Source organism: Lonchura striata, chromosome 2 (assembly GCF_046129695.1).
Source record: "Lonchura striata isolate bLonStr1 chromosome 2, bLonStr1.mat, whole genome shotgun sequence".
NCBI lineage: Eukaryota > Metazoa > Chordata > Aves > Passeriformes > Estrildidae > Lonchura > Lonchura striata.
The window spans coordinates 87,098,977-87,111,242 of NC_134604.1; the positions used below are offsets into that span (position 1 = coordinate 87,098,977).

Genomic DNA, 12,266 nt, shown 5'->3' on the forward strand with positions numbered 1-12,266 from the left:
ATTACATTACATTATTACAAGTTAATGTATTACCAATTACATTAACCTACAGTTTAGGTTCCATGTCCACAACTCCAAAGTCAATGATAACCTTCTTCCCAAATCCATGTCATGAATTGCAGCAGCAGCAAAAGTCCCAAATTGAAGAACACCCCAGCATAGAGCTAAGCACAATATATGAGGTCATTGCTCCCTCCTATGCAAATCCTAATATTTCAACACGCTGATAGATACCTGCTACTCTTTCCAGATAATATAGCATGAAACAACACACTCTCCCTGTATTTTCAGCTCCCACTCTACCCTTTGAACATTTGGGCTGCTTCACATGACATACCCCAAGCTCATCTATGGCCTCTTGCCACCAGTATAATAAGAGCAATAAGTACACAAATATGAGTCATTTTTCAAATGTTTACAAATTCACCCAGGATTTAGTTCAAGGCTGAGAAAGGTTTCCTACCAAGGCCTCAGTCAGAATGGAATTATCCTCTCAAACAGCAGGTACAGAGACTGCCCCAAATCAAGGTATCTACTGACTGAAGTACGATATAACAAGCAAGATTCAAAACCAAAACAAAAAACATTAAGGGGTAAACCCCCCGTCCCCCTCTCCAGATCTTCAAAGCACCCAAGGAAAAGTTCTGATCTTCCCAAAGAAACAGGGATCTATGCTAGGTGCAAAAGAACCTGACTGCAAGGAGACTCCAAAGACATCACTGTACTTTGCAGACAAGGCAGGACCAGCCAAGTAGATCTCCCACAATCACAGTTTATATAAGATCAGTTTACAGACAGATATGCAACAAGATATTCTATCATAAAACAACTTTACCAGTGACAACATAGTTGCCTTCTTTGACATGATTACTACATAGGCTACTTTTCTAGAACAGTTCTCTGTAAGCTCTTCCTCCAGTTAAAGCTTGTTTCATAATTTCTGACTTTTGCAAAAAAGGACCCTCTTGTTTCTCTGTTACTACCTCACTTCTTCTGTCCTCAAAACAAGTAGGTCCCTTAATACATTTGCAAAAAAGAAAAGAGTACTGCAATACCCTACTAATTTTAAGATAAGGAAGCACAAGCCAGTTCTATAAATGTCTTCCTTCAAAAGCAAAAGACATTGTTATATTAATCAAAGAAAAAAGAGTATGCTGTTTGAACAGACTTCAAAAATTCTTCAGACTTTCTTAAGTAGATATAGCTCATTCTCAACATTTGCCGAAGTAGTTCAATTATTTATAGGAAATTACATCTGGGTTACATAAATGAAGGGGGAGGGGAAAATACAGTTCTGTACCATTTAAGATGGACTAAGTCACAGGAGCAATGTCAATTACTTTTTAAAAAACACCAAAAAACCCACAGCAAGACTGTCTACTACACAGCATGATGCCTTCTCCCCTTTGCCAGTGATGAATAAGCCTCCTGACCACCCTGTCTTGAAGCTCAGCAATGCCTCTGCCTTCAGCAGACCCTCTGCAAGCAGGCAAAAACTTCCAGAGATCCAACTACAGGACTGGAGCACTCAACCACAAGCTCTGTACAAACCAAGAGTAACATGAACTTCTCCTCCAAATGACTTGACATGTTTCCAGTGGTGACATACATGAAGTATTTACTACTATTTTTTCAAGCACTAAATCACAGTAAAGGGGGGGGGGGGGGGAGGGATGGGAAGAAGGTGGGGAGGCAATGAAGGGCAGAACTCTGCAAAATATTTCAAGTTTAAAAATAACTCTGGGATTACTGCAACAGTCTCTAGGTAACCTTGACTCCTACTTTTACACATTTTCTGTCCATGTAGAACAGAGCGAAGAGGTTTTGGACACACACTTCAAGCGTATTCCAAGACATAATTTTACAGAGGGATGGGAAAGTTCCTTTTTTAGCACAACTCCTCTAAGCAGCAAGCAACTGCTATTTTTTGTAGCAGGTAATTTCAGAAACACTACCTCTTATTCTTCTCTTAAAGTCACCTTACATTAGAAGGTAAAAAATTAAATATTCTTCTGATAAATTATTAAAATGACCGAACGAGCTGCTGTTGCAGGAGTCATGACAGCTGTCTGCCATTTTGCTAAATGGCTGGTACAACATCAAAGACTTGCTTCTTTACTACGGCAAACAGGAAACTGTACCCAAGACCCTGTGAGGAAGGAAGATTTGACCAACATCTTTTTTACCACATCAGGAAAAGACAAATGACCTTATATTTTAATAGCAGCCTTGTAGAAATGGTATACAAAAGAATAGACCATTAAAGTGTTCTAATACATGTAATGCATATACAGGTGCATATGGATGCTCTCTAGCAGTTTTCTTTGAACAAGACTTCGGTGCACCATTAACAAGGGTACGACCTTAGAAAGTGACAGAATTAATAAAATGCATACAATGGCATCAGCCATCTCTAAAAAAACTTAAGCAGAGCTTTCTTTAAAGACAGCTCAGTCCCTTTACAGATTGGGACTCTGCTTCTTCTAATCTTGACCCAGGACTAACAGAGAAATCCATCACTAGTCAGGGCTGCAGTAGGAAAGCACCTGAAGGGTGTTCCACCAGTCCACCAAGAAATTCTGATCATCCTTTCCCTCCCTTATCTGAAACAACTTAGAAATAGAAGGAAAATGCACGAGCAAATTATTTCTGGGGCATGGCAGAGCACTTGCCAACACCTATCTTATGGCTGTAAGCACTCAGTCTAACTCCAAGAATGCTCGGCTTGAAGTTTACCTATGCCATGCTCTCCAGGAAGGAGTACAACCCCACAATCTGACGTTTATCTGGCAGGAAAATCTACAGCAACTGCTCTTGAATCAATTCACACTGAAGGTCTGTAGTTTCTTCTGTCTTTTTTTCTAGTGCCTCCTGGCCTGCCTCACCCCCTTAATTCAACTCTTACAGAGAGAATTTGGTAGGCATCAGATAAATTTCCATTAATTGCTTTACCACAAAAGTAATTAGTGTTGAGTGGCCACAATTAGCTTTCTTTTGGATGAGACCAATTTATGATGATCATCCACTGGGATGAGAGGGGAGGGTTCTCCAAGGTCTGGCCAAGAGAGGTAGATACTCTTCTTTCCACCAAAGCTCAAGAAAGCTTCTGCATTTTGTTTCTAGCTACACCACAACCACCACCCTGTGGACCAGAGGTCAGTGAGCAGCTCTCCACTCTGAGAGACCAGAGATGGAGCAACCCCAGCAGCCACACAGCAGCATCCCCCTTGCTTGCTCTGCACCACTGCTACCTCTAACACTACTTTGGGCTTGGCACAAACTCACCTCCTCTCCTTGGCCTTCCTACACCACCATCCTTTATCACTTGAAACAAAGATCCACACGGATGTATGTGCAAAGGAGCCTTTTCCTCCTAAGGCCTCAATCTTTCCCTGTGTTTTGAAAACTCCATGACACAGCTGAGCTTTATCTCCTATACGCTCATTCTGGAACCCTTGGCAGGGATGAAAAATTCTGGGCAATGTGAGTGGCTGCATGCATTAGCTATCCCCCCCTGCCCCAGGACAAACATACTTCTGCTCAGAAAGAGCCCATCACACCAGAAGTAAACACAACCACTTTGAGTGTTTGCTGAGCTCTTACAGCCCTCCAGAAACAATGATCTTCTCGGGCCTGATAAACTTTGCAGCAGTGGGTAACTACACACCGAAGCCAACATGTCTCATGCAGAAACAAGGTGTCCTGAATGCCAGCATCCAGATAGGATGTGTGCCACCCTCAGGGCTGGGACCCAACTGTACAGCACACAGCAAGCAAAAAAAACACCACACATCACACCACAGGAGCCAAGGCAGGGTCACCTCTCCACACCCAAAGAAGCTCATTCAAGATTAGGGTCAGGTGGTCACAACAAGGTCACAGTTCTCCCCAGCAAAGCCACAGCCCTGTGGGCAGGCTTGAGAGACCACCCAAGACCTGTAACATCTATGCTGTCTAATGAATGTACCCTCATCCCAACAAGAGTTTCATCTCTTTTAGAGCTATACTTGGGAAAAGCTCTATTCACAATCTTCCCAATGAAGCAACAGCTACCTGTTGCTTCTGTAACTGAGAACTGGAGAAATTAAAACAAAAAACCAACCAAAACCAGAACACACTCCGAAAAGCATATTCTCAAAATACATTTATTTGTCACTGAAATCTAGCTTACTTTAACTTTAGGCACACAACTTAAAGAGTCTGTATGCCTGGATATAGGGAAATGACTGTACTCCTCCCAAGCACAGTCCCTCCAGAGAGTTATCTCCATCAGCAAGAGAGCAGGAGGTGAAAGAAAAAAGGGTGCAGAAAGCACATACTGCACAAAGAGGCCCCAAACCCAAATAAACAAAAGAAAACAACCCCACAAACAAAGCAATCCTGCACACATATATCATATATCTCAGTTTAATTAACCTAGGAGTCCAGACAATCAAAAGACTAATTAGAAGAGAAGAGAGGTCAGAGTGGAAGCCCAGCTCTGATCCCCACAGAAATGAAATTCAGAAAGCTGGGGTAATGGCCATGAGAGCAACATTTGGGCAATATTTGATATTATGATGGCTGAACAGCATAAAGCTTGGCACAAAAAACGATCCATCTGGAAATAAATACCTTCTTTCAAGCAGCTTGACATATGCTTGCTTTGAAGCTGTGGTAATTAGATACCTTACAATAATGGAGGATCTATTACAATGTCTACAGCAGGGAAAAAAAAAAGGCAAGTGACTTTGTATAATACAGCAGAGATCGCATCTCAAGGGAACTGGAAGGATCAAACAGAAAAGATGATTTTCTTAAGAACTATAACCCCACTCAACCACACCTGAATCTATAGCAGACTACAGGAGTAAACACGGGAGCAGCACTGTTGCTGTAGATGCGTTAAGAACAAAAGATGAACATACTCACTAAGACTATGAGTTTGTAAGACTAACTAGTTCAACTGGAAAAAGTTGACAACTTGAAGGCATGTAGACCTTTTCCCAGGCCTGAAATATGTACCGGACATTCCAGATGACACCAGAAATGTAATTCAAGAATTGAAGCACCTCAAGAACTAAAGTGTGAATCAGGAGAAGGTCACAATCAGAACTACCAAAGTGATAGGAAAACTTGCTTTAATATTGCATCACCCAAAGCTAGTTGTAATAAATAGAGTAGGAAATATTCCACAAAAAACACCAGTAAAAAAATCCCACTGAAGTATGTGCACTGCCAAGAAACCTGGAATTTCACCCAACTTTATATCACAATTATATAATCAATGTGTTCATGTGCCTTCAGTCACTAAAAAGAAATTCTAATGATACCCAGGCCCTTGACACGCTTGTGCAATACACGAGCATTTGGAGGTTGTAAAAAGCACTTATCTTCTCTCATATCAGAAGTGTGTTCAGCTGGGAGTAGAAGAAATTGAGGGGACACCTCATTACAATTTACAGCTTCCTCACAAGGGGAAGTGGAAGGCCAGGCATGGATCTCTTTTCTCTGGTGACCAGGGACAGGACCTGAGGAAACAGCATGAAGCTGAGTCTGGGGAGGTTTAGGTTGGATTTTAGGAAAAGATTTTTCACTCAGAGGGTGGCTGGCCACTGGAACAGGCTCCCCAGGGAAATGGTCATAGCCACAAGATTGGCAGCTCAGGAAGCTTTTGGACAATGTTCTCAGGCATCTGCTGTGACTCTTAGGGCTGTCCTGTGCATTTAAATCATGCTAACATTTAAATACTGAACAATTAGAAAAGAGCTGTGGGGTTTTTCTTCCTTATTTACCATGATACTCGCCTGGAAAACAAGAAGGCAACTCCAGCATGCCAAAAGCAATACCTGATGAACATGTGGCAAGAATTTAAGAACATGAGGCTCATACATAGCAGTTCAATTTGTGAGGAACAGCATAGCATGCACAAAACATCAAAAAAAGATGATGCCCTTCATCAGGAGGAATTTAGATCCACTACAGGGAAGTCACACCATGTGAACCTATGGCTTTTGGATTTCAAAAGCTAGCAAGATACCTTTTATTATTTCCAATTACAATTTTATTAAAAAGAAGAAAATGAAAGTTTGCTGACAGAGTGAGGAGTTTCTGAACGGACTCCCAGGCTGCTTGGGAAATCACTGAAGACAGAAATGAGGACAATGCAAAGGAGTTATCTTGAGACTCTGATGCACAACAGCCATGGCTGGAGATTGTGCTCCAGAGACAGGAAGGAGAAAGACACGTGCTGTGTGACAACAAGAGCAGCACACCAGTCTTCCCTCTCCTTTCACCCCCATGCAGATACAGCAAGAAGCAGAGACAACAGTGAGAAACAGTTCTCTAAAAAACACTTCAAGCACTAATTTCATTGATGAGATGCTATTTTCCCCAGCAGTAGGACCCTGAACCCAAAATATTAGGATGCTTCCCTACTGAAAACTCACCATATCCACCAGTGACCTACATTAAGCCTCTCCTCTACCTCTGCTTCACCTTCCTTCTTGGGCTCCATCCTGCCCTACTTTAATAGGGATTACTTCAGCTAAACTACATAATAGTTTTATAGAGACACTCAGGATTGAAAACTTGTCACATCTAGCTGGAAAAGTGGAAGAAACAGTGGAAGTAATGGTTTCCACAGCCAGCATCAGCTGTGAGGAGCTAATATGCTATCCCATCCCAAACTCTTCTATCTCCAATGCCTATCATTAAATCGTGGCAAAAAAAAATGAAAGTGAGTCAAGGACTGGAATAACGGTGAAATTTTTTCCTTCCACGGCAAAAGAAATGTAAAGAAATCAGAGCCATGAATCCCTCCATGTAACAGCTACGATCAAGGAAGACGATTTTTAGCCAACGCACGGAAGGAAGGAGCTCAATGACAGAGGAGCGGCACAGTTTTCCCTACACTTGTTTTTCAAAGACATTTACCCGCAGGATTTCGTCAGTGTTAAAACGACGGAGGCTTTTTTCCCCCCTTCCTCCTCGATTAAACCAGACATCCATCACGCTGAGACCGGAGGGGAGGCAGATCCCGGGGGATTTGCCGAGATCGCGGCTCTCCCGGCTCCATGCCTCCCAGACATCCACGGTGCGGTACCACCCCCACCGCTAGCAGGGCAAACAAGTCGGGCGCACGCACGCACACATCCACTACTACAAGGCTACAACCGAGCGAACAGGATCCACCTACTACTCGGCGCAGAACCTGAAAACAAGCTAGTTTTGATAAAATAAGGCTGCCATCGGTTTGGCAGAGTACGAAGGCAGGCAATTTTATTTAAAGCCAAGCTCTTCAGAGAACACCCTGCACACAGAAATCCTGCATGTCAACAAAGAAGCTACGCTCAAAACACTCTTGGTCCACAAGAGTGGACCATCTCTCCAAGGCTAAACGTAGATAATCTTGAGTATTTTGCACAGTGCAAGATAAAGGAAATTTTCGGAGCCTTTACACCTACTGGTATCTCATTAGGTGTTTTCACAGCTTTTATCTTGCTGAAGGTGCAGCTGCACGTAGCTGAATGAATCTGATCCACATACTCACTCAACACGACCACTACTGCGTATCCTACACTGAATGATGGCTTCCCCATAAATAGGAAAGCGGGTTTTCTAGAAATACTGCATAATGAGTCATCGGCAGCGAACAGCTAAACGCCAAGCACCTTCAGAGCAAGGACAAAAATACCAGTGGAACAAAAATAGCCATTCACTGGAGCGGGGGGCGGGCGTGAGGAGACCCGCTGGCAGGGTTCCCGCTCGCAGCCTCCCCCAGGCGCCCCCTCCCCGCCCGGCTGCGGGGGCCAGCCCGCTGCCGGCGGGCAGCGCTGCCCCCGCCGCGCCCCCTCCTCCTCCTCCCCGCCGGCGCCACTCACCCATCTCCAGGGCCTGGTTGTACTTCTCCAGGGCGGCCGGCAGCTCCTGGCGCTCCCGCAGCGCGTCGCCCTCGGCGCGGAGCCGCCGCGCCCGGCTCTCGGCACCGAACCACTTGTGCAGCAGGTTGCCCAGCACCACGTTGACCCGCGGGCGGCCGGCGGCCGGCGGCAGCGCGGCGGCGGCAGGGCTCGGCTCGGCCGGGCGGCGCGGGCGGTGGCAGCGGCCGCAGTCGCCGGGCTCGGCGCAGCGGCGGCAGTGGGTGTGCCCGCAGTGCAGGGTCACCGGCTCGCACAGCAGCCGCCGGCACAGCGGGCAGGCGAACAGCTCGGGCGGGCGGCAGCACGCCGGGTCGCCCAGCCCCTCGCCCTCCGCCGCGCCGCCGCCGGCCGCGCCGCTCCCCCAGGGCGGGAGGCGCAGCTCCTTGTCGCGGATGCTGAGGGCGACGCTCTCCGCCAGCTCCCGCAGCTCCTCGGGCCGCAGCCGCGCCAGCCGCGCCGCCGCGCCGTAGGCGTCCAGCGCCTCGGCCATGCGGCCGGCCCTGGCCAACGCATCGGCGCGACGGAGGCACAGGCCCCGCTCGGGCTGCGGCAGCCCCGCCAGCTCGGAGCCGTAGATCTCGGCCGCCAGCTCGAAGTTGCCGCCGCGGAAGGCCTCCTCCGCCACCTGCAGCATCTCGGCGCAGGGTCCCCCTGCCGCCGCCGCCCTCGCCCCGGCCCCGGCGGCGGGCGGCAGCGCGCAGGGCCCCGGGCCCAGCTCCATGCCCGCGCGGCGCCGCCGGCCCCGGGCCGCCCTACTCCATGCTGGGCCCGCGGCGCTGCCGACTCCGGCTTCTTCCTGGGAGGGGACGGCGACGGAAGGGAGGGATGGAGAGGGGGCGTGTCACATCGCTGCAGCAGGGGGGCGGCTCCCGGAGGGGGAAGGGGGAACGGGGAACGATGGCGGGGGGCGGATCGGCTCCCCGCTTATGTAAGGGGCGAGCGGCTGGGTAAAAGCACCCGAGGCCGGCAGACCGCCCGCCCTCCCCGGGGGCAGCGGTGGCGCGGCGGGAGCGCCTCTCCCCTCCCTCCACCCCTCCCTCCGTGCCCGCCCGGCCGCCGCTGCCCGGTGCCGGTGCCGCACGTGCCCGCCCCGCACGTGCCCCTGCGCCGCCGCGCCCGCACGTGCGCCCGGTCCGGCGGCGGCTCCCGGCGGGAGCGCGGTCGGGGTCGGGGTCGGGGGAGCTTCCGCCGTGCGGCTCCTGCCGAGCTCAGCCCCTTCCTTCCCGTATCCTGGTGCCCGGCGTTAACCGCTTCCTCGCCGGGGCTCCCGGACCCTCCTGTCCCATCGCCTCCCGTCCCGCCGTGTGCCTGGGCCCCCTCGGTGCCGCCCCGCCGCCGAGCGCGGCCTCTCCACCAGCAGCACCGCTCCGTGCGGTCCCGGGAGCGTTATCGGTTGTTTCTTTTCATTTCTCTGGTCCCCGAGACAGCAGGTACTTGCTGTCTCTTAAATAAATAAATACACAAATAAAAAAATAATAACATTTCCCAAACACCACAACTGTTGGAAAAAAAATCCTTTTCTGTAAGTGGCAGCCTCGCCAGCACAGCTTGGGATCCACGGGTCGTGCTGAGCGCTGGCTTGTGCATCGGCAGCAACAATAAAGATAATGCAGCTGGAAGTTAGTTAATCATGGGTGAGTCAGAGAGGAATCCAACTTGCTCCGCAGGAATAACAGGAGCGGGGAAAAAAAAATAAAGTTAGGCAACGTTTATTTGGACACAGCTGTAAACAAACTGCTCTGAGAAGCGGAAAGCCTGTCAATCCAATGGGGAGATAACCCACATCCAGCTGCTTTTTGGGCTGCAGCTGGACAACAGAGGGTATTTTTGGCTTTGCCTCTCTCCTTTTAGGCCTCCGGCCCCCAGCTAATCAGGAAAATCTCATTCATTAACTATTGTACCAAATAGTCTTTATACTATGAAAGTGTATTGATTTTCTAAATAGTAAGGTATTAACTTTCTTTAGATGTGTGTGGTTGATGTCATACTGCGCAGTCTGGCTTAAGTAAGCATCAGTATCCATGGTGGAATGAGCATGACCAAAGGACCCCAGCTAACAGCAGGGAACAGGACCTTTGTTCCTCAGATCCTCAAAGCCATTCATGACAGATAAAGGATACTCAGGGACTACCAAGATAGTGCCAGCCATCCTAGCCCCTCCAGTACCTCTGTAAAACCCTCCTCTTACCTTCATCATAGATTAGAAACTGCAGCAAGACTGACTCTGGGATATCTAGTCAATAAAGAAGCAGATGGATGATGGCTATAGAAGTATTGTTGGTCTTCAGAATAGTAATATGTTTGCACTAAGTTGCTCCAGAACTTATCCATTTTGCACTGTTCATGTTTCTAACAGTTGATTCTTTGAGCAACACTCACTGCTCCAACAATTGTACCTTCCCCCTTGGCTCAAGGTTTCTACTCAGAAGGTGACTTTGGCATCCTGTTAGTATTTTATCATTCCCTTTCTTGACATGTTCACTTGGAGTTAAGATGGGATTGTTATGAATGAAGTTCTATATGTCTAATTTAATAAAAAACAAAATTGAATTTAGCAACACTTTTAATTGAACAGCAATTTTATATAAATGAATACAATTAATTATATTTAATATAATCAAGCATATACAAAAAAAATTGGCAGGGATTAATTGTGATTAAGGTTCGTATAAAGCATATACAAAACCAACTGGGGTACAGGGAGGGCGTCTCACCCTGCTTCACGTATGAAACAAAGGAATCCAAACTAAACTTATATACTGTATGCTAATACATATTCATCAATATATTTCTGTAAATGTCCTCCTATTTTTGATTCTTGAAATCTATGTCACTACGCTGCATGGTGCATGCTCCTCTTGTTGTTAGGGGGTCTCCAGGCATTTTTGGTGATCTTTCAGAGGAAGGCTTGCTGTCTTCCTCACTGTCCTCTGAATAACCTTACAGACTGCACACGTGCACTAAACTTTGTGCTATGTAAGTAAGCATTATGCTCCAAAAATAAGCCTTATTATTTCATAGATAAAACCACAACTTAGATTCCATACCTGGAATTGTCCCAACTTTGTTCATCCCAAGACTGATTGTTTTGGATCTTGCTTATCTCAATACTACATCCTGTATCCTATTTTTCACATGTAACATCTGCACAGGGGCCCATCAGCTTTGTAACACTAATCACATATACTTTTCCGTTATTACTATATGACAATTATTTTCTAAATATTGGTATAGTGACAATTTAGTTAGCGTGAATCATATCCATTTATCACAGGATGGAATCCCATTGCCATTTTATCTAAGTCACTTAGGGACATTATTGATAGCATAGAAGACAGAAACACAGTGGCTCGTTCTATTCTGTAATATCAAGGACAAGCCATGGAATCTTGGACAGAAGGTGAAATGTGGACTCACTGCTTGAGCCACTCCACAGCATTATTCTCTCATTCCTATGATCCCAATAAGGAACAGCAGCATTTTTGCTGACTGCCTCCATCCCACTCATCTGGCGATTAGGCTCTTTAGCTGGGAACTCCCCAGCAGCCCTGCTTGTTTTCCTGAGAAAGGAGATACCAGGCAAGTCCATCCCGTCATGCCACTTTTCCCCACGTGTCTTTGGACTGCTGTGTGATGGCCCTTCAGCTCCACCTGTCCCTTCTGATGGGTGGTTGTAGCAGTCTGAACTGTTACAAGTCCAGGGTAAAGAAGCAGAAAAGACCTTTGCATGGTATCCACAGATGTTTGATTCAGCCACGCCTTGAGATGCAGAGAGATTCCCCCAGCACACCCATCCCCAGCTCTGCCTCCCAGCTCTCCCCTGTCCGGAGGGGTGAACCTGGTCTCTGAGCAGTACAAAGATGAGGACCAATCAGGGAATAGGGAGGTAGTGGCCCAGGGACACGGGAACAGGGAAAGGAGCAAATGGGATCTAACAGCTTTTTGAGGGAAGCTTCTAGTGTCTCCCCAAACTAGGGAAATGCTCCCCAGTGTCTCCACAGGTGGTGATTTTGGAGCTGCTGGCTCAGGGGCTGGTACTGAACATGGTCTCCATTTGCTGCTGTGCATGTGTTGTGCTAGGCTGGCATGCTGAGATGGCTCCAGTCCTTTCCTCATGAGTGCTTAGCAGGTTCTTCTTGAAGAACCTCCCATGAAGTGAGGCTACTACTTTATTTAGCAACATGATCAATAGCCTCTTGGCACACAGCCTCTACTTTTTCCCAAGGCATTTATTTGCAAGGGAATAAAATTACCTCATTGTTCAAACTGGCCCAGCATGCCATGTTTTCCTTGCTTCCCAGGAGCAGAATTGCTTGCCACCTGTGTCTGAGCACACCTGTATCACTCTTCTCCCCGATGTATATT

General features: G+C 47.4%; 1 protein-coding gene across 1 annotated transcript in view; it reads right to left on the bottom strand.

The window, feature by feature from the left end:
- The window catches only part of LONRF2 (LON peptidase N-terminal domain and ring finger 2), a 33,945-nt gene extending 25,323 nt beyond the window's left edge, over positions 1-8,622 (bottom strand). Inside the window, exon 1 of the mRNA XM_021538709.2 lies at positions 7,863-8,622. Within this exon, the coding sequence (XP_021394384.1) occupies positions 7,863-8,622 (760 nt within the window). The remainder of the gene's footprint in view (positions 1-7,862) is intronic.
- Between the last annotated feature and the right edge of the window lie 3,644 nt (positions 8,623-12,266).